Genomic DNA, 27,118 nt, shown 5'->3' with positions numbered 1-27,118 from the left:
TAATAGGTGAAATTCAATAACACGTGGTCATCACAGGTGTTGAATTCCTCCGAGGCCCCAACAATCAAGCATTCACCGTACAGAAAAGATCAAGTGATTATGTGGCTGGAGGTATATTAGACGGTTAATGGATATCAATTTTACTGCAGGCCAGTGGAGTACAGGCCCCACACATTAGGCATTCACCGGACAGAAAAGGCCTTTTATGCCGCTGTATTTACTTAAGACAGGGACCATTCTTTGTTCTGGGTGGTGGTGTATATGTGTGTGCTGGCATGAGGAAATTCAATTAAACATGGTCATCACAGGTGTTGAATTCCTCAGAGATCCATGCATCATTCACTTATAGAAATGTGAGGTAGTCCACACTGTCGTGAGCTAGGCGAGTGCGCTTATCGGTCACGATCCCCCCTTTTGGACAGGACACTCACTGAAAGCCAGTATATCTATCCCCTCTATCAGTATTTTGTGAAAGCAGGTATATAGAACCCCTTAATGAGTATTTGCTGGAAGCTGGTATATCAAACCCCTTAATAAATATTTTGTGGAAGCTGGTGTATCGCAGGTCTCAATGAATATTTTGTGGAAGCCGGTGTATCACACCCCGCAATCAGTATTTTGTGGAAGCAGGTATATCAAACTCCTTAATCAATATTTTGTGGAAGCAGGAATATCGCACCCCTTAATCAGTTTTTCTTGGGGCAACAGGTATATCACACCACTTGCAATTAGTTACTTCAAATAGCGTTTGTCCCTCTATCTAGCTGCGGTATCTCAGCAGAACCGCACACAACTGCTGCACAATACAAATGCACTATAATATACTTTCTATGTAAGAATGTATATTATAGGTATATCACACCCCTCATTTTTTTTTTTTTTTGGGGGGGGGCAACTGGTATATCACAACAGGTGCAATTAGTTATTCCAATAGTGTTTGTCCCTCTGTATAGCTGCAGTATCGCAGGAGAACCGCACATAACTGCTGCACAATACAAATGCACTATAATATACTTTCTATGTTAGAAAGTATATTATAAGTATATCACACCTATCGATGGAACACCTATACCAACCCTTAAAAGGACTTTTGTGGCCCTATTAGCTAGCGTTTTGTGTCCCTAACAGTCTGTCTCTGCTCCACACAGCAACCTCTCCCTACACTGGCAAAAAACTGAATGTAAAATGGCTGCCAGATCGGGTTTATTTATAGGGTAGGGGGTGTGTCCATGTGCTGAAGCGTCTCAATTGGCTGTCCTGTCCCACCTGATGGATCTGTCATGGGTTAAAAATTGGCACAATGCAAAAGAATATGGCGCCGGCGGACATCGCCATATATTCGCTTGTTCGGTGAACCACGAACGAGCAAAGTTCGCCGCGAAACGACCGCCGGGCGAATTGCAAGGCCATCTCTACTGGTGTAGTGATCTTATAAAGCAGGCAAAGCGGCCCAGAAACCTTTCATTTATTTATGCCTGCTTCTAAATTCATAGAAATATACAGCTATATCTCTCCCAAGATAATGGAGAAGAAAATTAGTTAGTGTGTGTGTGTGTGTGTGTGTGTGGAGGGGGGTGGAGGGTGAGGGGAGCTTTACATACCATAATGCTATAGTTCAGTGATGGCTACTCCAGCTGTGGTGAATCTACGACTCCCAGCATGCTCCATTCATTTCTGTGGAGTTCTGAGAACAGCCAAGCATTTGTGCATCTTTGGAGTTGTAGTTTTACCACAGGTAGAGTGCTGGAGGTTAGCCATCATGGCTAGTTGAATCCCTGGTGGTATGAGTGAGTGTCTATTTTCTTTGCAGGAGAGGAAAGGGTTAACAAGAGCTGATTGCAATGCATTCTGGGAGATGTAGGTGTTGGGTTATCTCATTTGAAAGGAAAAACAGAAGCCCACCAGATAATAGGATTAAGACAAAAAAGTGAAAATTACCTTGGAAAGCAGTGTTGTTTTTTATTTTTTTTATTTACATAGTTAAAATGATGGTGTGCATCACGCCAGAAAAGTAATAGTGTGGTATAGCCAGAAAAATGTATATGAAAAGAAAATCTATGTGAGAAATCTATGTCAAACTAAAAGCAGGTTCAAGTCCCCTAAGGGAACTAATAAAAAAGTAAATATCAGTTGAATAGTTAAAAAAATTCTAAATATAAATATATAACATGTACAGAAACTAGGTTTATATGAGACATAAATGTCTACAATAAAAAAAGTGATGTTTTTGCAATGCTTTTCTTTGTTAATGGGCACAACATATGCCAAAAAGAGTGTCATTTTGGCATGCATTTAGCATGCATTGGTATATCTTTTTCACACAGCAAATGGTTCCATAATTAGTAGCTTAAATAAGAGGTATCAGGAATGTAAATGGTATAGCACTAACAAAATACATCAACTAAAAGATGGTAAAAGTATAGCTGAGGTTGAATTTCTTAGTATTAGTCTAACAGATTCTGAGTGAAGCCATATTCATAGAATAAATGTTCTTATTTAAAAAGAAGAACATTGAATTATTCAGTTTCCAGCTATAGAGCAAAACTTCTATTCAAGGAAATATAAAAAAGCTTTTCTATCCACATTAAGATTTCCTGATGCTTTCAATTTTTCTTTATCGATTCACAGAAAACTTTCCCTGGCTAGCTCATTTAGAGTGGTTGTTGAGAATTTACAGTTTAAAGGGAATCTGTCACCAGTTTTATGCTGCTAGGTTCCAGCACATGCCAATGACTCCCCATACTCATGAGCTCCCAGCTGTCCCTGACCACATGCCTGTGACAGTTTTTTCCAACTGAATCAGCAGCAGGTTGGTGGGAAGAGCAAGGGTCTCATGAATGTTCGGGACTCATAATAATTAGAGATGAGCGAATCGAAGCTGACGAAAAAATTCGATTTGCACCGAAGCTGAATTTCCTCTTGCTTCGTGGTAACAAATCACATTTTTTCCTAAAATGGCTGCTGCACGTGTGAGGACATGGAGAAAGGAACTGTGGAAAGGTGGGATCACCCATAATGCCATGCATGCCAATCAGCAGTGATGTCACAGCCCACTAAATAGCTTCAATAGATAACAGGTCGGCACTACCTTTTTGAAGTTGCCGTGCACGTGTCAATGAATTGGCGTCCGATGAAACAATGTAGCAAAAAGACCGGCACTTCGCAGAATTTTAATCAGGAATTCGATTTATTGGTCACATATTATTTCATAGTGACGCGTTTCAGCACCAGTGTGCTTTCTTCAGACTATATACAAACATCTCACATGCAATCTTTAAATAGGCAAATGAAATACAGAGGAACTGACATCATCAGCAAGACTCCTCCCCCTCATTGACGATAATGGCCATATAATGAAAAGTATATAGTGGGATGTTATCCAATTCATTTGGTAATCAATTCCGCTAGGAAAAAAAAGAAAATACATTTATAGACTATAAACAAGCAGGATACATCAAAGGAAGCTAGACACATTGTATTCACGATTGAGACCCCTGGGTTCCATCGTCTGTAAACAATGGATCCAGTAGGCCTCTCTTTTTAGTAGCAATTTATTACTGTCACCTCCACGACGGGGAAACAAAACACCCTGAATAATTTGATACCGTAGTTGTGCAATATTATGCTTTTTTTCGTGAAAATGAAGGGGTATTGGAAGCAGTGAATTACCTTTTCTGATAGTAGATTTGTGCTTACTCAGTCCGTCCTTCGTTCTCATTGAGGTTTCCCCCACATATAATAATCTACATGGACACTTAAGAATGTAAATCACAAATCTACTATCAAATGTAAATGTGCCCCTTATCGAAATCCTTTCACCTGAATGTAGATGAGAAAAACATGGGCCCTTAATGACACTAGAGCAATTCACAGAGTTGAGACAGGGAAATGTACCTTGTCTAGGGGAAGACAAGGTGCTTTGTCTTTTTTCTATTCTATTACTGCCCACATCCGCCCGAACTATTTTATCTCTGATATTATCGGCACGTTTATAACACATCATAGGTGGTCTCTGAAACTCACCTATCTGTGGGTAGGATTTAGATAAAATGTGCCAATGTTGATTAACAATAGTCCTCAGGCGTTGGGTCCATGGGTGGTATTTAACCACTAAAGGGATCCTTGTCTCCTTTTTATTTTTAGCCACCTGTGTAATGTCAACCTTATCTCACTGTGCCTTCAATAACTCCAGGGGGTAGCCTCTCTCTCTAAATTTATGAGTCATGTCATCTAATCTTTTTTGACATGTGTCTGTATTACTAAAAATACGTTTCACCCTTTGATATTGAGAATAGGGAATAGATTGTTTTATGGATGCTGGATGACTACTAGAGAAGGCCAGCAAACTATTTCTGTCAGTGTTCTTAGTGAATAAATCTGTCTGTACCTTACCATCTGTCCCCTTGATCACCCAAGTGTCTAGAAATGAGATCCTATCCATATCTTGGTGTACTGTAAATTTCAGCTCCTCCCAGATGGAATCTAAATACATGATAAATTCCGGGGGGAATCGTACGTCGCCTCGCCATACGCAAAAAATATCATCGATAAATCGACGCCAAAATATACAATGTTGCTGATACAATAAATTAGAATAGACGAATTGGCTCTCAAAATACGCCATATATGTATTTGCGTATGGCGGTGCGACATTCGATCCTATCGCGGTCCCACGGCACTGCTGATAAAAGGAGTCTTGAAACAAAAAATTTTGATCAAGTACTATTCTCAAAAGTTTCAGGAAAAAATCTTTCTCTTTTTTTTTATATGTGCTTGTGTCTAAGAGACCCGCGACTGCTCTAATACCCTTCTCGTGTATAATTGACGTATAAAGACTGCACACGTCAAGAGTGACAAGTATGCAGCCTTCATCCACCTGAAGTGAGCCAATTCCTGACAGAAAATGGCTGGTATCACGTATATATGACGGTGCTTGTTGAGTTAAAGGTGTTAATACCTTCTCAAGATGAATGGCAGGAGACGAGAGAATGGTGTTTGTAGACACCACAATGGGGCGACCAGGAGGATTAATAAGTGACTTATGCACTTTCGGCAAAGTATAGAACACAGGAGTAATCGGATGTTGATTAATGAGAACTTGGTATCCACAACTCCACTCTCTTTAGCTTCATCGACCACCTTTTGTAGAATCTCTTTCATGCGATAAACAGGGTCATTTTGTAATATTTGGTATGTACTACTGTCCTGTAATTGTTGCAGGATTTCAGTGGCATAATATTCTTTATCTAAAACAACAATAGCCCCCCCCCCTACCCTGCCCCCTTATCAGCGGGTTTAAATATTAGAGATTTTTCATCTAACAAGTGATCAAGGGCATGTTTCTCTTCCACAGGTAAATTATGTTGTATATGAAACTTTCCTTGGGACAGATGGTAAGGTACAGACAGATTTATTCACTAAGAACACTGACAGAAATAGTTTGCTGGCCTTCTCTAGTAGTCAACCAGCATCTATTAAACAATCTATTCCCTATTCTCAATATCAAAGGGTGAAACGTATTGTTAGTAATACAGACACATGTCAAAAAAGATTAGATGACATGACTCATAAATTTAGAGAGAGAGGCTACCCCCTGGAGTTATTGAAGGCACAGCGAGATAAGGTTGACATTACACAGGTGGCTAAAAATAAAAAGGAGACAAGGATCCCTTTAGTGGTTAAATACCACCCATGGACCCAACACCTGAGGACTATTGTTAATCAACATTGGCACATTTTATCTAAATCCTACCCACAGATAGGTGAGTTTCAGAGACCACCTATGATGTGTTATAAACGTGCCGATAATATCAGACATAAAATAGTTCGGGCGGATGTGGGCAGTAATAGAATAGAAAAAAGACAATATACATTGTCTTCCCTGTCTCAACTATGTGAATTGCTCTAGTGTCAATAAGGGCCCATGTTTTTCTCATCCACATTCAGGTGAAAGGATTTCGATAAGGGGTACATTTACATGTGATAGTAGATTTGTGATTTACATTCTTAAGTGTCCATGTGGATTATTATATGTGGGGGAAACCTCAATGAGAACGAAGGACAGACTGAGTAAGCACAAATCTACTATCAGAAAAGGTAATTTACCGCTTCCAATAACCCTCCATTTTCACGAAAAAAAGCATAATATTGCACAACTACGGTATCAAATTATTGAGGGTGTTTCGTTACCCCATCGTGGAGGTGACAGAAATAAATTACTACTAAAAAGAGAGGCCTACTGGATCCATCGTTTACAAACGATGGAACCCAGGGGCCTCAATCGTGAATACAATGTGTCTAGCTTCCTTTGATGTATCCTGCTTGTTTATAGTCTATAAATGTATTTTCTTTTTTTTCCTAGCAGAATTGATTACCAAATGAATTGGATAACATCCCACTATATACTTTTCATTATATGGCCATTATCGTCAATGAGGGGGAGGAGTCTTGCTGATGATGTCAGTTCCTCTGTATTTCATTTGCCTATTTAAAGATTGCATGTGAGATGTTTGTATATAGTCTGAAGAAAGCACACTGGTGCTGAAACGCGTCACTATGAAATAAAATGTGACCAATAAATCGAATTCCTGATTGAAATTCTGCGAAGTGCCGGTCTTTTTGCTACAAAGCCCTCTAAATAGGGTCAGCCATCTTAGATTCTACCATTTACCAGTGTACTTAGTGCAGGGAGAGACAGCATCAGCAGTAGTGTTGATCGAGCAGTAGTGTTGATCAGGTGCTCGAGTAAAACAATGACGAATATTAAAAAAAACAAATATATAGCACTATATTCGATATAGTGCTATATATTTGTTTTTTAGAATATTCGTCATTTTGTTTCCATCTGAAGTCATGAATGATTCCTCCCTGCTTAAATTGCTTGACAAGGAACTTAAGCAGGGAGGAATCATAACTTTAGATGGAAAAAAATTATGAATATTCTAAAAAACTAATATATAGCACTATATTGAATATAGTCCTATATATTACTTTTAGAAACACACGCCTGTATTGATCGCGTAATATTTGCATATTACGCGATCATTACATTGCCGAATTTTCTAGTAAAAATTTTTTTGAATATAAAGAATATTCAAATTCGCGAATATTCGCCGAATATTCTACAAAATATTTGAGAAATATCGCGAATTCGAATATGACCCCTGCCGCTCATCACTACTGATGAGCAGCTTTCTTCACCCGCCTACTGAAGAAGCGACTCACCAGCAACTAGACATAGAGCAGAACCTGAACCAGCAGGTGGTGGCATACTTGGAGTGCACCCTACCAGCCATCATTGAAGATCCGCTGGACAACCAAACTGGATTTGTGGCCGCAACTGGCCGAGTTTGCCCTGGAAAAGCTGTCCTGCCCAGCCAGTAGTGTGGCATCAAAGCTGGTGTTTAGTGCGGCGGGGGCCATAGTTACCTTAAGAAGAACTGTCGAGAGACTGACCTTTGTAAAGATAATTCAGGCTTGGATCAGCCAGAATTTCCACTCACCAATGGCTGATGCATCAGACTAGATCATCCATGGTGCCACACCAACACTTTGACAAAAAAGACCAGTTTCTTCTGGCTACCTTCCTCAGCTACTATTCTGATGCTGCCACCCGCTACCTCCACACTATTTCACCTTGCCACTCTATGGTCTCCTCATGCTGCCACCTCCACACTATGTCACCTTTACACTATGTGATCTCCTCATGCTGCTGCCACTTCCACACTGTCACCTTGCCACTCTGTGGCCTCCTCATGCTGCTGCCTCCTCTACACTATGTCACCTTGTCACTCTGTGGTCTCCTCATGCTGCTGCCACCTCCAAAATATATCACCTTGCCACTCTGTGGTCTCCTCGTGCTGTGGCTAACTCCACACTATGTCACCTTGCCACTCTGTGGTCTTATGATGCTGCTGCCACCTCCAAACTGTCATTGTGCCACTTTGTGGCCTCCTCCTAATGCTGCTGCCACCACCTCCTGACTCTGTTATTGGGCCACTCTATGGTCTCCTCATGCTGATTCCACCTCACCACTATGTCATATGGCCACTCTGTGGACTTCTGTTGTTCCCACCCTCCCCACTTCATGACTTGGCCATATTTAGCCTTTTTGGCTTGGCTGACATCATCATTTAGTTGACCCTACTTCTGATCTGTCAGAAGGAAGGAAAAATTAGATGCACAATGGATCCTCTCTGTGTAGTAGCTATAAGGACTGTATAGTCCCATCAGAATTGGCTTATGATTTGGTAGCCAAAAGCAGGAATGGGTAAAAAACACAGAAGACATGCACATATTCTGTTCAGGTGTCATCTCTGTTTTGGATCCACTGACCAAATGCAGACTGAGTGAAGGCGGATGCTCCACAGACAGGATCCGTTTTTTGTGGGTTACTGTTCTGACGGATCAGAGGAAGGGGAAAATAATCTGTGACATCAACACAAACTTACTGTTGAGACCATCTCCACTCTGTTGGGGGGCTCTACTTGTATAACAGCTTAATAGAACAGGCTCTTGACATCTACGTGGAATCAGCTGACAATGGTGTAAAAGGAGTGCACTACTTCTTCTTGGCGCTTACATCGACCTTCAGGTATTTGGTCAGTTTTGGCCCGTGACTGCCCAAATAAGTGGTGTACAGTTATTCTAAGTGCGACACCTGTCATCTGCATGTCATACTGACTCACAGTATAATTTCACTACCACAGCAGACTCTCTATGCGTGTTACTACAAGGCACAGTGTTCTACACCACTATAATGGCTCTCAACACCCAGTAAATAGTCTTTTTTAAATGAAATTCGCCACAAATAATTCAGATCGAACCAAATTTTTTCCCAAAAATTTGGCAAAATGGCAAATCGAATTTTGGAAAAATTTGTTCACCTCTAAGTATTATGCACTGAAGCTGTTCAATACAAGATTTTGCCAAAATGGCTAGGTCAATTAAAGAAAGTAACCTGGCTTTTTAATTAGGGTAGCTGTCACTAGTTTTTTGTTGCCTTTAGTTAGGATACCATAAAACTGGTAACAGACTCCCCTTAAAGAAGCACACCTACAAAAAAGTATATTATTTTCCCTGTTAGAAAGGTACTAGATGAAAAATGTAGCGAATGCAATCTTCTTACCAGTGTCTGTATTTGTGAGTTATTTCCTCACTTCTGATCTTCATCTGTGTCATGTAACCAGCAATCAGACTAACACAGCATCTTATGTGGGCAAGAAGCATGTTCTCTATGTATTTCTATCGGAGTCTCAATGTAAGTCTCACAGGATTGAATAGAGAAGTAACTGACTTCCTGTTCTGTGTCAGTTGAAGATCAGAGCGCTGGTCACATGACACAGCTAAGGTTCAGAAGGGAGGGGATAACTCTCAAATACAGTCAATGTGAAAAGGTTACCTTTACTACAGATTACATCATTTACCTGTCGAACAGGTTGAAAAAAAATTGTTTTGATGGGAGTGCTACTTTAACGCCGACAGTGTGCCTTCAAGAAGAGGCATACACTGCCAGTTGGGCCGTCTTTAATGCAGGGCAAAAGGGGCAGATAATTGGACATTTTTTTGTTAGTTTCCCCCTCAAGAGAATACTGCCAATTATTAGTGAGTGGGTGGAGACAGCAGGTTCTGAAAAATAAGTACATTTAACATATACATTAGATGTACATGAAAAAACCTACACACACATATGCAAATGCAATCTTTCAGTTTTTTTTGCCATATATATTTAATGGATATGCATGTATTTCAACAGATTTGTGTAAATTTTTTGTCAAAAACTTATGAAGATTTGGCATCATTTGGAAAGAAAAACTGATCAGTTTAACGGATGGAAACATAGGGAAGAATGTGTAATTCCCCATGCTAGTTTTCTAGTTTAAAAAAGTATTGTTTGGGAATTTTGAAATACCATTGTGCCTAAATCTAGGTGCAAGTAATGCTTTTACGTCACCCTTGGCATTTTCCATAAAGGAGGGCATGTTAAAGACCATGATCAGCCCAGCATGATGAAATCAGGAATATTGCCTGGTACGGTTGATCATGCTGAGTAAAATTATATATTTATTTTCTCTATAGGGTCAATACGTGCTAAGATATATTATTTTTATATTTATGTATATTAGCTATTTGGAGCACCAGGGGGCTGGGCATAGTGCTAGGAACACCACTAGGGCAACATCCCCATGCTTTCTGTACTCTCTCCTCCCCTTTGAGTGACAGGGTTGGATATTCTTGTCTAGCTCTATGTTCTCACAGCATTCAAAGGGGAGCGGGAAATACAGAGAACACAGGGATATTGCACTTTCATTGCTCCCAGCACTATGGCTAGCCCCCTGGTGCTCCAAATAGCTAAATATTAAAATTAATATATCTCAGCACTTATTAACCCTATAGAGAAAAGAAATATAACATTTTGCCATCATGATCAACCCTACGAGGCAATATGTCTGCTCTTTAAGAGAGGGCTCTGGGCCATCAGGCCCTGTGAATTTATTTTTGGTTTTATGAGATTAGAATTATATAGCCAGTCTTCAGAAACAGCACCGCTCTTGTCCATTGGCCATGTATTTTATTAAAGCTTAATCACTTTCTCTTGAAAGAGGCTAAACTGCAATACTAGCCAAGGCATGGCAAAGAGTGGCTTTGTTTCTCGAAGGTTTATCAATCTCATTCAACTGTGTCAACTGTAGGATTCTGAGTTAACATTTAGATTAATGGTCATTTGCCAACCTACTAATTTAGGGTAACAGACTATGATCTTTATGGAATAGTCTCTTATTAATGCCTACTATCCATCAATTGGCTAGCCATTATGACAAATTAAGCTAATACATGTTTCAAAGACAAATCAGTTCTCCCAATGTATTCTTTAGACTTTTGAATTTACAAATTAGGCAAAATGATTCCCTAATATCTAACAAGTCTAATCCTTTGGAAAGCTAGAGGCTTTCTACCTTATCCTGTACTTCTGGCGCACACATGCATACAGTATATTAGCTGTATACAGAATGATAGTATACTTCATCATTGAATCACTTTGTACTGGGCATACTTTCATGTATGTAATTTTCATCCTATATATATATATATATATATATATATATATATACTTAAAAATCCTTTTGCCTTGTTTTTTATGGTATTAAAAAAAAAATAGTAGAAAGCCTGATGTAGAGCATGTACATGAATAAAAAAATTGGTGTATTCTTGACTTACCATTGTCGACTTTTACAACAGCATTGGTTTTAGCAACGTCTTCCTTCAGTGCACTGTAGTTCTGCTTCAACCCCAGGAGATTCAGATTAAGATCTTTGATACGTGCAAGAACATCGTTGGCAGTATCATTTGCTTGCTTGACTTTGTCTTTTGCAGTCTGAATCTTCACTATTGTATCTATTACAGACAAATTTGTGTCAGGCAAAGACTAGAGAATGGATACAGGAACAGGTCTTGCCAACTGAATACTAACATTCTCCTCTTTTGAATTGAGAAATTTTTATTTCATTATACATTTCAGTGACATTTTCCATTGGCATTATAATGCTAAAATTGAACCTTTGGAATTTATTTCTCTTATCTGACACAACTTTCCATGTATCATTCATTTTCAATACTGTATACATGTTTTTTTCTTTTCTTAAATGAGTTTTTTTAAATAATAATTTGTGAAAGTAGCTGTCAATCTGTAAAGTATATCTTTTATATTTTTTACTCCTATCTTCCATTGTGGGCTGTGGTCACATGACTATGTCTTATTTCCTATGATTTTATGTCCATGGGCGTGTAAAAGGATCAACTGGGGCAGTAATATGGAAGTGTATATGTAACTAGCTGGGTGGGAGGAGCTACAGACTAGCTGGGTGTTTTTAGGAGCAGTGCAGGGGTTGTGGCAGAAAAAGAAAAAGTGCATTGTGGGTTTAGTGGGATACAGCAACAGGAAGTGCTACATACAGGATAGAAACAAGCCAGTGTGATCTGCTACATGGTGAAAATGGGTCAGGAGAGTCCAAATTGATAAAATAAAAAAGATTAGCAATATGTACTTGAGGTAAGCAACCACATGAGTCTATCTGCTAAAAAAAACATAGTAATCCCAGCAAAAAAACTTTAACCCTTATTGGAAAAAGATCCTGATGGGTCCCCGACATCATAATCAGTGTGAGTACAGGTGACTTGGCAGCCTTGAAGACTCTTTTAAGGCTTCAGGTCCAGTGCTATTGCATTGAACAGCACAGGACCCATGTATTGTTATTTTCAGTATCCTCATTTATTCCATTTTAGTAGATTTATTTAAAGAAGGCCCTGTGAGAATGAAACATTATATTTCACTACTGTGATGCCCTAATGGACCAAGAGTGGCATTTTCTGCTATTGGTCAAAGCTGAGGTGGCATGATTTGACATTCTACAGTGGTACTAAAGGGTTTTTATCTACCATAGCTTCATTTTAAGAATTATTAGAGCATGTGTCATTTTAGAAGTAATTTATTGTTGTGTTCCCTTACGTACCATTAGGTATTGCAGATAGCTTTCCAAGTGTGTCATTGAGAGCTCTGACCAAGTTTACATTTTTCTCATCTGCATTTTGCAGCTTGTCCTTCATTGCAGCAAGTTCATTCTCCTTTTCTGTAAAAAAAAAAAAAGAAAGAATTAAAGTAATACAAAGTTAGTTATTTTACAGTCAAATAGGGGGTCATTTATTAAGACCAGCATTTTAGACACAGGTCTTAATAGCCCCTGCGCTGGTGGTGGATCCGACAAAGTTATGTAGAGGCGCCGGTTGAGCCACAAATAATTTTTTTTCCATAGAATATGTGATAATTGTTTGATCAATAAGTGCCACCAAACTACCCCATGAGAATGGAGAATTAGGCACATAAGTGACTGCGGTGAGCACAGTACTTGGCAGTCCTATAGAAGTGAATGGGATTGGGTGGTGGTGATTAGTGATGAGCAAAGTTTTCAAAAATTCGATTCAGCTGCTCTGCCGAACTTCGACACTTTGGAGCAGGCGCAATGACGGGGAATGGCGATCACGCCACCCCCATCATTTAACCCCTCAGATGCCGTGTTCAATTCTGCTTGTGGCATCTGAGAGTCACATCAGGGGGTTAATCAGGGGTTAAAAAAATACATACCTCATTCATTTGATCGCAAAGAGGCCATCACGGCCAACTTAATTGAAGAAAACACGCCAATTCTCACATGTGCTGACGTGGTGACGTGGTGGCATCACATGTCAGTGCACTCGAGAATTAGTGCTTTTTCTTCAATCAAGATGGCTGCAAGGCCTGTCCACAATCAAATGGAGTTCAGTTTGTTTTTTCTTGTTTCTTTTTACTGCCATTTCAGGAAAAATTGATTTGCTACCACGAAGAATCAAATTTTTCCTGAAATTCGGATCAAATTACACATCATTAACTTTGATTCGCTGCTTCATTCTCGTTGGACAGCTCAGAGGCAATTGTAGACTTCCATTCCTAGAGAATTTGAGGGACCCTGTGGTGGGACCCTCAGTGATCAAACACTTATGTCCTATCTTGTGGATAAGGGATAGGTGTTATTAATGGAACTACCACTTTAACATTTTCAGAACTTTGTGCTATAGTAGCTCTTCTGTAGGATTGGACCATACAGCTTCCCATGTGCATAAGTGAGCATGGCTGCCCATTAAGCCTTTTGCTGGTTTACTGATTGTTTCCCCCCACCAGCCACCTTCAACATATAGTCCCATCTAAATAACATTGCCCCCTCAACATTCAGTCTTATGAAAATAACAGCACTCCCTCCCTCAGACCCCTGTAACATTCAGTCTCATGTAAATAACATCATTCCCTCCCACAGCCACCATCAACAAACAGTCCCATGTAAATAACATCACTGCCTCCCCGGGCCCCTCCGACATACAGTCCAATGTACATTACAGACCAAAAGTTTGGACACACCTTCTCATTCAAAGAGTTTTCTTTATTTTCATGACTATGAAAATTGTAGATTCACACTGAAGGCATCAAAACTATGAATTAACACATGTGGAATTATATACATAAACAATGGTGAAACAACTGAAAATATGTCATATTCTAGGTTCTTCAAAGTAGCCACCTTTTGCTTTGATTACTGCTTTGCACACTCTTGCCATTCTCTTGATGAGCTTCAAGAGGTAGTCCCCTGAAATGGTTTTCACTTCACAGGTGTGCCCTGTCAGGTTTAATAAGTGGGATTTCTTGCCTTATAAATGGGGTTGGGACCATCAGTTGCGTTGAGAAGTCAGGTGGATACACAGCTGATAGTCCTACTGAATAGACTGTTAGAATTTGTATTATGGCAAGAAAAAAGCAGCTAAGTAAAGAAAAACGAGTGGCAATCATTACTTTAAGAAATGAAGGTCAGTCAGTCAGCCTAAAAATTGGGAAAACTTTGAAAGTAAGGGTTATTTGACCATGAAGGAGAGTAATGGGGTGCTGCGCCAGATGACCTGGCCTCTACAGTCACCGGACCTGAACCCAATCGAGATGGTTTGGGGTGAGCTGGACCGCAGAGTGAAGGCAAAAGGGCCAACAAGTGCTAAGCATCTCTGGGAACTCCTTCAAGACTGTTGGAAGAACCTTTCAGGGGACTACCTCTTGAAGTTCATCAAGATAATGACAAGAGTGTGCAAAGCAGTAATCAAAGCAAAAGGTGGCTACTTTGAAGAACCTAGAATATGACATATTTTCAGTTGTTTCACACTTGTTTGTTATGTATATAATTCCACATGTGTTAATTCATAGTTTTGATGCCTTCATAGTCATGAAAATAAAGAAAACTCTTTGAATGAGAAGATGTGTCCAAACTTTTGGTCTGTACTGTATATCACATCACTTCCTCCCACAGCCGCCTTCAACATACAGTCCCTTGTAAATAACATCACTCCCTCCCCCAGCACCCTCCAACATTTAGTCCCATCTAAATAACATCACTCCCTCCCACAGCCGCCATCATCATACAGTCCCATGCAAATAACATCACTCACTCCCCCAGACCATCCAAAAACATTCCCACGTAAATAGCATCATTCCCCCATACAGCCATTATCAACATACAGTCCCATGTAAATAACATAACCCCCTCCCCAGCCACCTCCAACACACAGTTCGATGTAAATACCATCCCTCCCTTCAGATCTAACATACAGTCCCAGTTAAATAACCACAACTCCCAGCATTGCTCTATCTCTCCCTTCACTTACCTCTCCTCATGTAGCAGGCATCACCACAGTTTCTTCCCCCAGGTCTCTTCACTGCTCCCTCCTGCACTGGTCACATTATGGTGACATCATCGCAGGTCCTTCTCAACTACTGCTTGTTTTACTGGTCACATGACCTGGGATGTCATCACAGGTCCTTCAGAACTTCCAGTGCATTAGATTCAATTGTATTGCCGTCCTGAGGACAGCAATACAGTTGTATCTAGCTGGCAGGCAGTGCATTCGGGGTCTGGGACAAAACATCAGGGACATAGGCCCCAAATGTTTTAACCTAGCAATGCCCCTGAATGTATGTTGACCTATTTTATACATTATTGTCTAGCCTAGGAGTGGACAAGTCTAATGGTCATAAACTGTGTCCCATGGGAAAAAAATATACTTTTCCTACCCTCGGTCCCACCATGGCTGTGCTGCTACCCCGTTCCCAGCCACTCAGGTCCCCGCAGGGCCAGCAATTAACCACTGTTGCCAATAACGGGCATCAGAGGTCACATCTGCTTGAATGTTCCTCCACTGCTAGTGATGTACTAGTGTCGTTCAGCACACATGACTTAGGCCAGCGATTGGTCACAGAGGTCACGGGACCAAACCAGCTAGGAATGAGACATTAGTAACAAAGTAACATAGTACATAAGGCCGAAAAAAAACATTTGTTCATCCAGTTCGGCCTGTTATCCTGCAAGTTGATCCAGAGAAAGGCAAAAAAAAAAAACTGTGAGGTAGAAGCCAATTTTCCCCAATTAAGGGGGGAAAAAATCCTTTCCGACTCCAATCAGGCAATCAGAATAACTCCCTGGATCAACGACCCCTCTCTAGTACCTATAGCCTGTAATATTACACTCTAGAAAATTCATCCCAACCCTTGTTGAATTCTTTTATCGTACTCACCATCACCAAATCCTCAGGCAGAGAGTTCCATAGTCTCACTGCTCTTACCATAAAGAATCATTTTCTATGTTTGTGTAATAACCTTCTTTCCTCCAGACGCAGAGGATGTCCCATCGTCACAGTCATTGTCCTGGGGATAAGTAGATAATGGGAGAGATCTCTGTACTGTTCCCTGATATATTTCTATATAGTAATTAGATCTCCCCTCAGTCGTCTTTTTTCTGAATAACCCTAATGTTGATAATCATTCAGGGTACTGTAGTCCACCCATTCCAGTTATTACTTTAGTTGCCCTCCTCTGAACCCTCTCCAGCTCTGCTATGTCTGCCTTGTTCACAGGAGCCCAGAACTGTGCACAGTACTCCATGTGGGGTGTTATTAGTGATTTCAAATGCCCGTTCTCATAGATGCCCGTTCTCATCATGGGTATCTATGCCCCTTTTGATGCAACCCATTATCTTATTGGCCTTGGCTGCTTGACACTGTTTTTTACTGCTTAGTTTGCTGTTTATTAAAATTCCTAGGTCCTTTTCCATGTCAGTGTTACCGAGTGTTTTACCATTTAGTATGTATGGGTGACTTGCATTATTCCTTCCCATGTGTATAACCTAACATTTGTCAGTGTTAAACCTCATCTGCCACTTCTCTGCCCAAGCCTCTAATCTATCCAGATCCATCTGTAGCAGTATATTGTCCTCTTCCATGTCAATTACTTTACACAGTTTAGTGTCATCTGCAAAAATAGATATTTTACTGTGCAAGCCTTCTACAAGATCATTAATAAATATATTGAAGAGAATAGGGCCCAATACTGACCCCTGAGGTACCCCACTAGTGACAGTGACCCAATCTGAGTGTGTACCATTAATAACCACCCTCTGTTTTCTATCATTGAGCCAGTTACTTACCCACATACAGACATTTTTTTCCAGTCTGAGCACTCTCAATTTATATACTAACCTTTTATGTGGTACAGTGTCAAATGCTTTGGAGAAGTCCAGATATACAGCATCCATTGATTCACCACTGTCAAGTCTAGAACTTACCTTTTCATAGAAACTGATTAAATTAGTTTGGCATGACCGATCCCCCATGAAGCCATGCTGATATGATGTTATTTGCTTATTTTCATTGAGATCCTCCAAGATAGCATCTCTTAGAAAACCTTCAAACAATTTTCCCACAACAGATGTTAAACTTACCGGCCTATAGTTTCCGGGCTCTGTTTTTGCACCCTTTTTGAATATTGGCACCACATTTGCCATGCGCCAGTCCTGTGGAACACTCCCTGTCAGTATAGAGTCTGTAAATATCAGAAATAAGTGTCTTTCTATGACATTACTTAATTCTCTTAGGATACGGGGGTGTATGCCAACTGGTCCTGGCGATTTGTCTATCTTTTTTAAGTCACTGTTGTACATCTACCTGGGTCAGACAGGACACTTTTAATGGGGAATTTACTTTTACATTCTGCATTTCAACTGACAGTTTATTTTCCTCAGTGAATAAGCTTGGAGAATTATTTTTTTTTTATAGCTTTTCTTTCTCCTCGTCGCTCTCTGCATCTCCCCCCTCATTGCTCTGTGGAGGGCTGACACCTTTAGATTAATAATTTTTACCATTTATATAATAGAAGAACATTTTAGGGTTAGTTTTGCTCTCTTTGGCAATTAATCTCTCGGTCTCTAGTTTGGCCCCTTTTATTAGTTTTTTACATATTCTATTTTTTTCCTTATAGTTTTTCAGTGCTTCCTGGCTCCCTTTCTGTTTTAGTGATTTAAAGGGATTCTGTCACCAGGTTTGACCCCTGTCAGCTAAACATATGCTGATGTTCAGGGCGTCTTCACGATTCCTAATGTGGGCTTATAAATGTCATCTGTGGGCTAAAAAACAGCTATTACTAACCTGTCAGTCAAACAAATAAGGTGCCCAAGGGGATGTTAATGGGTGCAAGATGCCCGCCGCACCCACCGCCGTTCGTGCCCAGCGCCGCCTTTCCGGACTTCTGTGCCGCCTCCTAATCCTCTGTGCCGCCTCTAGCTCTCCCTCCCTCCCCCTCCTTCTGCTGTAAGATCTCGCGCTTGCGCACAGGGCTCTGCCTGATGCGCCCGTGCAGACTTTTCCATTTGGCTTCTCACAGCGAAGTGCGCATGCGCCGGCACTTCGCTCAACCCCTGTATGCGCGAGATCTTACAGCAGGAGGAGGGGGGAGGGAGGGAGAGCGAGAGGCGGCACAGAGGATTAGGAGGCGGCGCAGAAGTCCGGAAAGGCGGCGCTGGGCACGAACGGCGGTGGGTGCGGCGGACATCTTGCACCCATTAACATCCCCTTGGGCACCTTATTTGTTTGACTGACAGGTTAGTAATAGCTGTTTTTTAGCTAGATAAGCCCACAGATGACATTTATAAGCCCACATTAGGAATCGTGAAGACGCCCTGAACATCAGCATATGTTTAGCTGACAGGGGTCAAACCTGGTGACAGAATCCCTTTAAATGCTTTCTTTTTGTCATTTATTGCTTTCTTTACAGTTTTATTTATCCACATTGGTTTCTTCTTGTTCCTTAATCCTTTATTCCTATAAGGTATGTACCTTTTACAATTAAATTTTATGATGCTTTTAAAAATATCCCATTTTGTGGCGGTATTTTTATTTTTGAGGACTTTGTCCCAGTTAGTTACGCCTATGGTTTCTCTTAGTTGGCTAAATTTAGCTTTTTGAAGTTTGGTATTTTTGTTCCTCCGTGTAAAAACACTCTTTTGAATGATAATTGAAAGTTTATTACTTTATGGTAACTATTTCCCAGGTGTCCCCCGACATGCACATCTGTTGATCTGTCAGGTCTATTGGTTAATACTAAGTCCAGTAAGGCCGTCCTTCTAGTTGGGTTCTGAACTAGTTGGGAAAGGTAATTGTCTTTGGTTATTGCCAAAAACCTGTTTTCTTTATGAGATGTACAGCTTTCAGTTTCCCAGTCTATATCTGGGTAGTTGAAGTCCCCCATAATAACCACTTCATTATAATTTTCTGCCTCGTCTATCTCGTTTAGTAGTAGATTTTCTGTGGACTCTGGTATATTAGGTGGTTTATAGAGTTGAGCGGACAACTGGATGTTCGGGTTTGGCAGGTTCGGCCGAACTTGAAAAAAAAGTTTGGGTTCGGGACCCGAACTTGACCCGAACCCCATTTAAGTCAATGGGGACCTGAACTTTTGGCCACTAAAATAGCTCTAAAATATCCCTGGAAAGAGCTAGAGGGCTGCAAAAGGCAGCAAAATGTGCTTAAGAGCATGGCAAATGCTCTGCATACAAATGTGGATAGGGAAATGAATTAAAAAAAACATACTGCGACTCATGGTAGAGCAGTAACTTTCCACTCCTCGCCCAGTGGTTCTCACTGAGGAAGGGGTCATTTAGAACCCCGAAACGCATTTGGTCAAGGATCCCCCAGGATTATTAGAACAATATTGGATACAAATTTTCCGTGTGTCAACTTACCCATAAGAAACTGTCCAGTGCGCGAGGAGTGGAAAGTTACTGCTCTACCACGAGTCGCAGTAGCGGTAGACACGTGCAAACAACCACCAGCGCAGAAGTCGGACGAATAAGAACTTGCAGGACACCGGTCTCCTTTCCACACGAGAGGTGTCCAGAGCGACATCAGGGGTATTTTACAGGCACGGTAAGCACTTTGTTAAACAGGACGTCAACAAGAGCTCACATTGGGAAGAAACAGCATTCAAAACAGCTCAGCGGGACGCCGCTGACTTGTAAGTAAAGCAGGACGCTGCTACACTTTGACTTACTGAAAGTATAATTCTATTTATTACCGGAGGAATATTGAGATCTTATATTTTGGTAACAGCATCATAGACTTGGCTGGCATAGACTACCATTGGAAGCTAATTTTATCACTAAGTAACCAGCATAGGTTGCTGTTGGGAGAGCATCCATAGCGCACTTGTATAATACAGGACTATTGTTCCATCTTATCCATCTATTGTACTGTACCATTTTTTTATAGACCACTATTTACTATTTATTAATTTTGTGTTTATTTAGGGTTATTTTAGGTTATCCACTCCAGCCATTTTAGGAATATATGTATGATGCTATGATTTTATGTATATATTAAATTCTATATGATCCAAATATACTGAGTGTGCCGGTTACCTTACGACATTTTATCTAGCTATTTGAGAGGAAGGGTGATTCCTCTTATACCGTGTGCACCTCTACTAGTGGTTTGTGTGTCACTCCTGTGCGTCACATCAGTTCAATTTTAGTATTTCGGAAAACACTACCTTTGAGATCCTTGCCCTAAGCATTTGACCTAAATCCCTAAAATCATTTTTAAGGACTCTCCACCTTCCTCTAACTTTGTCATTGGTTCCGTCATGGACCATGACCGCTGGATCTTTTCCAGACCCTCCCAGTAATCTTTCAACCCGATCTGCGATGTGTCGAACTCTAGCGCCAGGAAGACAACACACTGTTCGGCGATCACGGTCTTTGTGACAGATTACCCTTTCTGTACCCCTAATAATAGAGTCTCCCACTACCAGCACCTGTCCCTGAACCGACATCCCTCTCATCTGCCAACCATGCAAACTTGTTGGGGTGTGTCAGATCAGGGCTTGCCTCCCTGGCACTCTTCCCTCTACCCCACTTTCTAACTGTTACCCAGCTAGCTACCTCACTTTCCTCAGCCTCCTCTCTATCACCCTCCCCCTCATCTACCCCATAGAGTGCTTGCTCAGTGAGCAGCAAACTCTTTTCCAAATTGTCAACGCCTCTCAGTGTTAAAACTCGCCCATTTAGATACTCAATTTGAGATTCCAAACTTGTAATTTGCTCACATTTTGAACAATGATATACACCCTCGAACATTGGTGTGTATATAGCGGGATTGTGGACAGGTGAGTGTTTTTGTTTTTTAATAGGGCACAGTTTAGGACAATTGGAGTTGTCCACACCTAAGCAGGATAACCCCTTTAATTTACCAACGTTTTACACAATTTCTTGACCACAATACGACGAGCATTTTGATTTTTCTGATTGTTCCCATCAATGCAAAGCATATTTTCCTCACAGATCCTTTATTTAGTGTTCAGTAACCAGATTGCTAACAATATTCTTTATATCTACTGCTGGTAACACATAATGCATTTGAAAACGTATTCCCAGGAAGAGATGATACATAATAGGTCCAAAATACTAAGGAAATTGTTGCTATTTGACAGCATTTCACCTATTTTATGTTGGATTAGGCTACTTTCACACTGCCGTTTCTGGGTCCGCCTGTGATATCCATTTCAAGGCTCTCACAAGCAGCCCCAAATGGATCAGTTTAGCCCCAATGCATTCTGAATGGATGCGGATCCGTTCAGAATGCATCAGTTTGGCTCCGTTCTGCCTCCATTCCGCTCTGGAGGCGGACACCAAAACTCTGCTTGCAGTGTTTTGGTGTCCGCCTGGTGATGCGGAGCCAAACGGATCCGTCCTGACTTACAATGTAAGTCAATGGGGAAGGATCCGTTTACATTGACACAAATATGGTGCAATTGTAAACTGATCCGTCCCCCATTGAATTTCAATGTAAGTCAGGACGGATCCGTTTGACTTACACTTAGACTTACATTTGTTTTTTACTAAGTTATGCAGACGGATCCGTACTGAACGGATACCAGCGTTTGCATTTATAGGTGCGGATCCGTCTGTGCAGATACCAGACGGATCCGCACCTAACGCAGGTGTGAAAGTAGCCTTAGACACAAATTTTTAACATTACTTCCAAAAACTTTACGTTATGTCTTTTATGTTGTGTTATGCTGTTTAACTCCATAAAAATCCTTCTTGTCATTACATTTCTTTTACACTTTATGGTCGGTGGACTATAGATGGGACAACTCCTGATAAGAAATAAATTGGTCATCCAATCCATTTCATTCAGAACAATATATCAGGAGGTACAGTATGACTGCAACAATACTGGTGTGCCTTCAGAAGTACTGTATGCTTTGCAGGAGAGACATTTACACTGTGTACCTACCCTGTCTCTCTTTAGAAATCAATCATGGAGGTGTGAAGTTTAGCTTTACTAAGGTGAGATGACATTTACATATAAATTAAAAAAACTGAAAAAAAAGACCTTACAGACTACATCGACTCTATCCATCTTTTGCAAGATTAGTTTTCTATGAGATACATATTTTTTATTAGCAAGATTTTAGATAGTGAATTATGATTCAGTTTACCCTTGTCAAACCTGAATGCAAATTCAACATCCTCAGTAAAATATTTCTTTGACTGGCATACATTGTTTTCTTTTTTTATTTCTATGGAAGGAATTTAATGGGGGGTTCTATCTAGTTTACTGTGTCCTCAAGTAGTAAGACTTCTAATGCCAAAGCACAGAACCATCTGCACTGTACTGTATTGTGTAAAAAGGTTATAATTCTAATACTTTATTTTTATCAAGATCATTGTGACCACAGGCTGCAATGATCCCTGAAAGGGTTTTTATCTTAAAGCAAGGTTGACGTTTGCATGTACATTAGGCAATTTAAGTTGCTTGATTAACAGCTAGTTCCATAGATGGTGGAGGAGAGAAAACTTTGCTTTTAATTCTGGTTCTTGGGAGGAGGATGGCCAGATCACAGCAATCCTGAGATTTCATTAAGTTTACTCTGATAATTATACGGGATAAATACTGTGACAATAGTATGGCTTGGAGGAAAATTTACTGTATAGAGATAGAATATGTGAAAAATTGGTCTGTGCCTCCAAAATATCAACAGTATGTACATATTGGAACATTATATTCAGCCCATACATGTATCAGCTTAAGTAATTAATATTATAACAGGGCACTCAAGAAACCGTGACCATGTGGTTGAAACAATTTAGTGCTTTATTTAATGGTAAAATAAACAAATTAATAATTGGCACAAATTGTAGCAAAATACTGTCTGATAATATTCAATAAATACAATCTAGAACAATAAACAGTAAATGGCAATGTTCAAAAAAATCGACTATATATTCGATGGCATAGGAAAAAATATATTCGATAGCATAAGATAAAAATCTTCGATGGTATAGGATATAAATTAATCGATGATCCTAAATATCACAGTCAATGGATTATTGGATCCAATAGCTGTATGTATACCTGGGTATCGATATATTGAGACCAAGACCTTATGTCCCACACTTGATTACAGCGGCGTCCCGCCGGAACAGAGTAGGTAGCGGCGTCCCGCTACGAAGTTACTTGCAAGTAAGAGTTGATTACCTTATAATCGCCCGAAGTTTTTCATCCAGACTTTGAACTATTTCCTCTCTCCAAATATGCCTGTATTCCTGCAGCACTTGTTAAATCGAGAGATTTTTCAGACGGCTCTGTAATTCTGTTTGACGTCACTGCCAAGGCCACTAAGTCTCGGCCTTTAGATGAAAATTCCGCGGTGGTATCTACCACTGAGGAAGGGGCAATACGTTGGACCCCGAAACGCGTCTGGTGCTACACCCCCCATCTTCATACTGAAAGACCTAAACACCTATAATCGACTATTCAGCAGACTACAGTTGGACTTTTTTTCGACGAAAATCTCTGATAGAATACCACTGCGGAACTTTCATCTAAAGGCCGAGACTTAGTGGACTTGGCAGTGACGTCAAACTGAATCACAGAGCCGTTCTGAAAAATCTCTCGATTTAACAAGTGCTGCAGGAATACAGGCATATTTGGAGAGAGGAAATAGTTCAAAGTCTGGATGAAAAACTTCGGGCGATTATAAGGTAATCAACTCTTACTTGCAAGTAACTTTGTAGTGGGACGCCGCTACCTACTCTGTTCCGGCGGGACGCCGCTGTAATCAAGTGTGGGACATAAGGTCTTGGTCTCAATATATCGATACCTAGGTATACATACAATTATTGGATCCAATAATTCATTGACTGTGATATTTATGATCATCGATTAATTTATATCCTATACCATCGAAGATTTTTATCTTATGCTATCGAATATATTTTTTCCTATGTCATCGAATATATAGTTGATTTTTTTGAACATTGCGATTTACTGTTTATTGTTCTAGATTGTATTTATTGAATATTATCAGACAGTATTTTACTACAATTTGTGCCAATTATTAATTTGTTTATTTTACCATTAAATAAAGCACTAAATTGTTTCAACCACATGGTCACGGTTTCTTGAGTGCCCTGTTATAATATTAATTATTTATTCTCTTTGAGTGAGTGGTCTCAGTTTACAGGTGCACCGGTTTGGTGTCCATTTTTCCTAGTGCGACATCTTATTTATTAATCTATCAGCTTAAGGCCTCTTTCACACTACTGTTTATTTTTTCCGTTTTGCGGGCATTTTTTTGCGTTCCGTATACGGTCAGTATACAGAACCATTCATTTCAATGGTTCCGCAAAAAAAACAGAATGTACTCCGTATGTATTCCGTTTCCGTGTTTCCGTATCTCCGTTCCGTGCAAAGATAGAACATGTCCTATAATTCGCCGCAAATCACGTTCCGTGGCTCCATTAAAGTCAATGGGTCTGCAAAAAAAACGGAACACATACGGAAATGCATCCGTATGTCTTCTGTATCCGTTCCGTTTTTTGCGGAACCATCTATTTAAAAATGTTATGCCCAGCTCAATTTGTTCTATGTAATTAATGTATACTGTATATGCCATACGGAAAAACGGAATGGAAAAATGGAACCGAAACGGAAACAAAAAAAAACAGAACAACGGATCAGTGAAAAACAGACCGCAAAACACTGAAATAGCCATACGGTAGTGTGAAAGAGGCCTAAGGGTACATTCCTTTCCGTTTTGTGGTCCGCAAATCACGGAACCGCGTGTCCGCATTTTGCGGACAAATGACTTCCGTTTGTGTTCCGCATGTCTTCCGTTTTTAACAGTCCGCAAAAAATGGAAGAAAAAAAAAGAGAGAGAGAAAAAAATAATTATTATGGCCTTCAAAAATATGATTTACGTAAACCATTCCGCATGTCATCCGCAATTTGCGGATCCATTGACTTGAATGGGACTGCGGAACAATCTTTGCGGACAATAGTAGTACAAGCTTCATATTTTTGCGGACTAGAAATGCGGAAACACGGATGCGGACAACATACTAAACGTCAGCGCATTTTATTGACCCATAGAAATGAATGGATCTGCATCTATTCCGCAAAATGTGGAACGGATGCGGATAGAATTATACGCTCGTGTAAATGTACCCTTACATGAACAAGATTTTAAAAACAATTAAGTCCACAGAAATGGAACAAGGCAAATGCTCCTAGATCCTAAATATGGTCAAAGAGCCACGGCAAAGGCAGTAAGACCTGTCCATAGGAAAGATCTACAGGAGCAAAGGTTTTTACTGTATTATATTGCTGTACTGTACCTGCCCTGAGTGTATGTAATATTGTACTTTGAGCAAGCGGGGGAGGGGCTCTTTGACATGATGTCTGCTTAAGGACCATGTGTCATTAATGTTTTACTTTTTAGTTAATTTTAATTTCTTGTGTGTATGGAATGTAAGGTTTCAATAAAGACAAGTTGTTGTAGGTGCAGTCTGATTGGGGTCTAATCTCAGGTCTGATAAAGATTGGGAGTCTGATCTGAGGTCTAATGAAGATTGGGGGGTCTGATTTTAGAGTCCTATTTAGGTATCTGATCTAAGATCTGATGAAGATTGGGGGGTCTGATTTTAGAGTCCTATTTAGGTATCTGATCTAAGATCTGATGAAGATCGGGGGTCTGATTTGGGGGTCTGATGTCAGGTCTGATGAAAATGATTTTTTTTATTATTTTCCTCCTTAAAATCCTAGGATCTTATGGTCCAGTGTGTCTTATGGTCCTTTGTATCTTATGTAGTGAAAAATACAGTATATACTTTAGCATCTTTCAGAAGTGGAAAACCTTACCTTTTAAATCAAGACTCTGTGTTTTAGCATCCGTATGAACTCGGAAGCTTTTTTGAATGAAACTTTTAGCTTTGTCTTTAAGGGGTCCCTGGGGACCAGTAACCTTCGTTAGAATAAAAAAAAGGAAAGAAAAAAATTACTAGAGTAAAAGTATAAACAGAATATGTTCAATATGCTAGGTAAAATCCTTTGGAATTGAATCCAGATATAAACATTTGCAATACTGTAAGTACAAATAGTTGAAGAAAACTAATGTGTGTTAAAAAGAAATAAAACAAATCACCATTCACTACATAGAAAAGTTGCCTGGCTTACAAAAATCCTGTTTTGCAAATAAATTTGTGACTTTCTTCCCTTTTTCAACACCAATTTTGCACAAAGTGGGCAGGAAGGGCAGGTCATTAGAAGTACCTAGGCAATTCAAGACATCAACCAGTTTGTCCGCCAGAAAACTGCCGCACATTACACCATAAATCTACAACAGGATATAAATATTATTTTCTTGTGCACAGAACTCCTGAAGCCAAAATTATTAACAAGTACTGTATACACTAAATTTTGGCGCATTGTACGCCAGCATACTTTTCATTGTTTTAGAAGTTTGCAAAAAGTGTTTCTGCTACCCTTCCTAACTACTGCAGCAGCTACCATCAATCTTTACATTTTAATAGTATAGTAAGGCTACTTTCACACTGGCGTTTTGGTTTCCGTTTGTGAGATCCGTTTCAGGGCTCTCACAAGCGGTCCAAAACGGATCGGTTTTGCCCTAATGCATTCTGAATGGATAAGGATCAGTCTCCATTCCGCTCTGGAGGCGGACACCAAAATGCTGCTTGCAGTGTTTTGGTGTCCGCCTGACGATGCGGAGGCAAACGGATCCTGACACACAATGTAAGTCAATAGGGACAGATCAGTTTTCACTGACACAATATGGCACAATAGAAAACGTATCCGTCTCCCATTAACTTTCAATGGTGTTCAAGACGTTTTGGCTATGTTACAGATAAAACAAACTGATCCA

General features: G+C 40.1%; 1 protein-coding gene across 2 annotated transcripts in view; it reads right to left on the bottom strand.

Annotated features, from left to right (window-relative positions):
- LAMA2 (laminin subunit alpha 2) overlaps nucleotides 1-27,118 on the bottom strand; it is a 1,085,231-nt gene that overhangs the window by 106,188 nt on the left and 951,925 nt on the right. For both annotated transcript variants that reach the window (XM_040429125.1, XM_040429126.1), the window contains exons 41-43: nucleotides 26,098-26,200; nucleotides 12,510-12,626; nucleotides 11,218-11,394 (exon numbers count right to left, since the gene is read on the bottom strand). In XM_040429125.1, coding sequence (XP_040285059.1) covers nucleotides 11,218-11,394; nucleotides 12,510-12,626; nucleotides 26,098-26,200 — 397 coding nt within the window. The remainder of the gene's footprint in view (nucleotides 1-11,217; nucleotides 11,395-12,509; nucleotides 12,627-26,097; nucleotides 26,201-27,118) is intronic.

This window comes from Bufo bufo, chromosome 4 (genome assembly GCF_905171765.1).
Source record: "Bufo bufo chromosome 4, aBufBuf1.1, whole genome shotgun sequence".
Taxonomy (NCBI): domain Eukaryota; kingdom Metazoa; phylum Chordata; class Amphibia; order Anura; family Bufonidae; genus Bufo; species Bufo bufo.
This window is presented reverse-complemented; position numbering and strand designations above follow the sequence as displayed.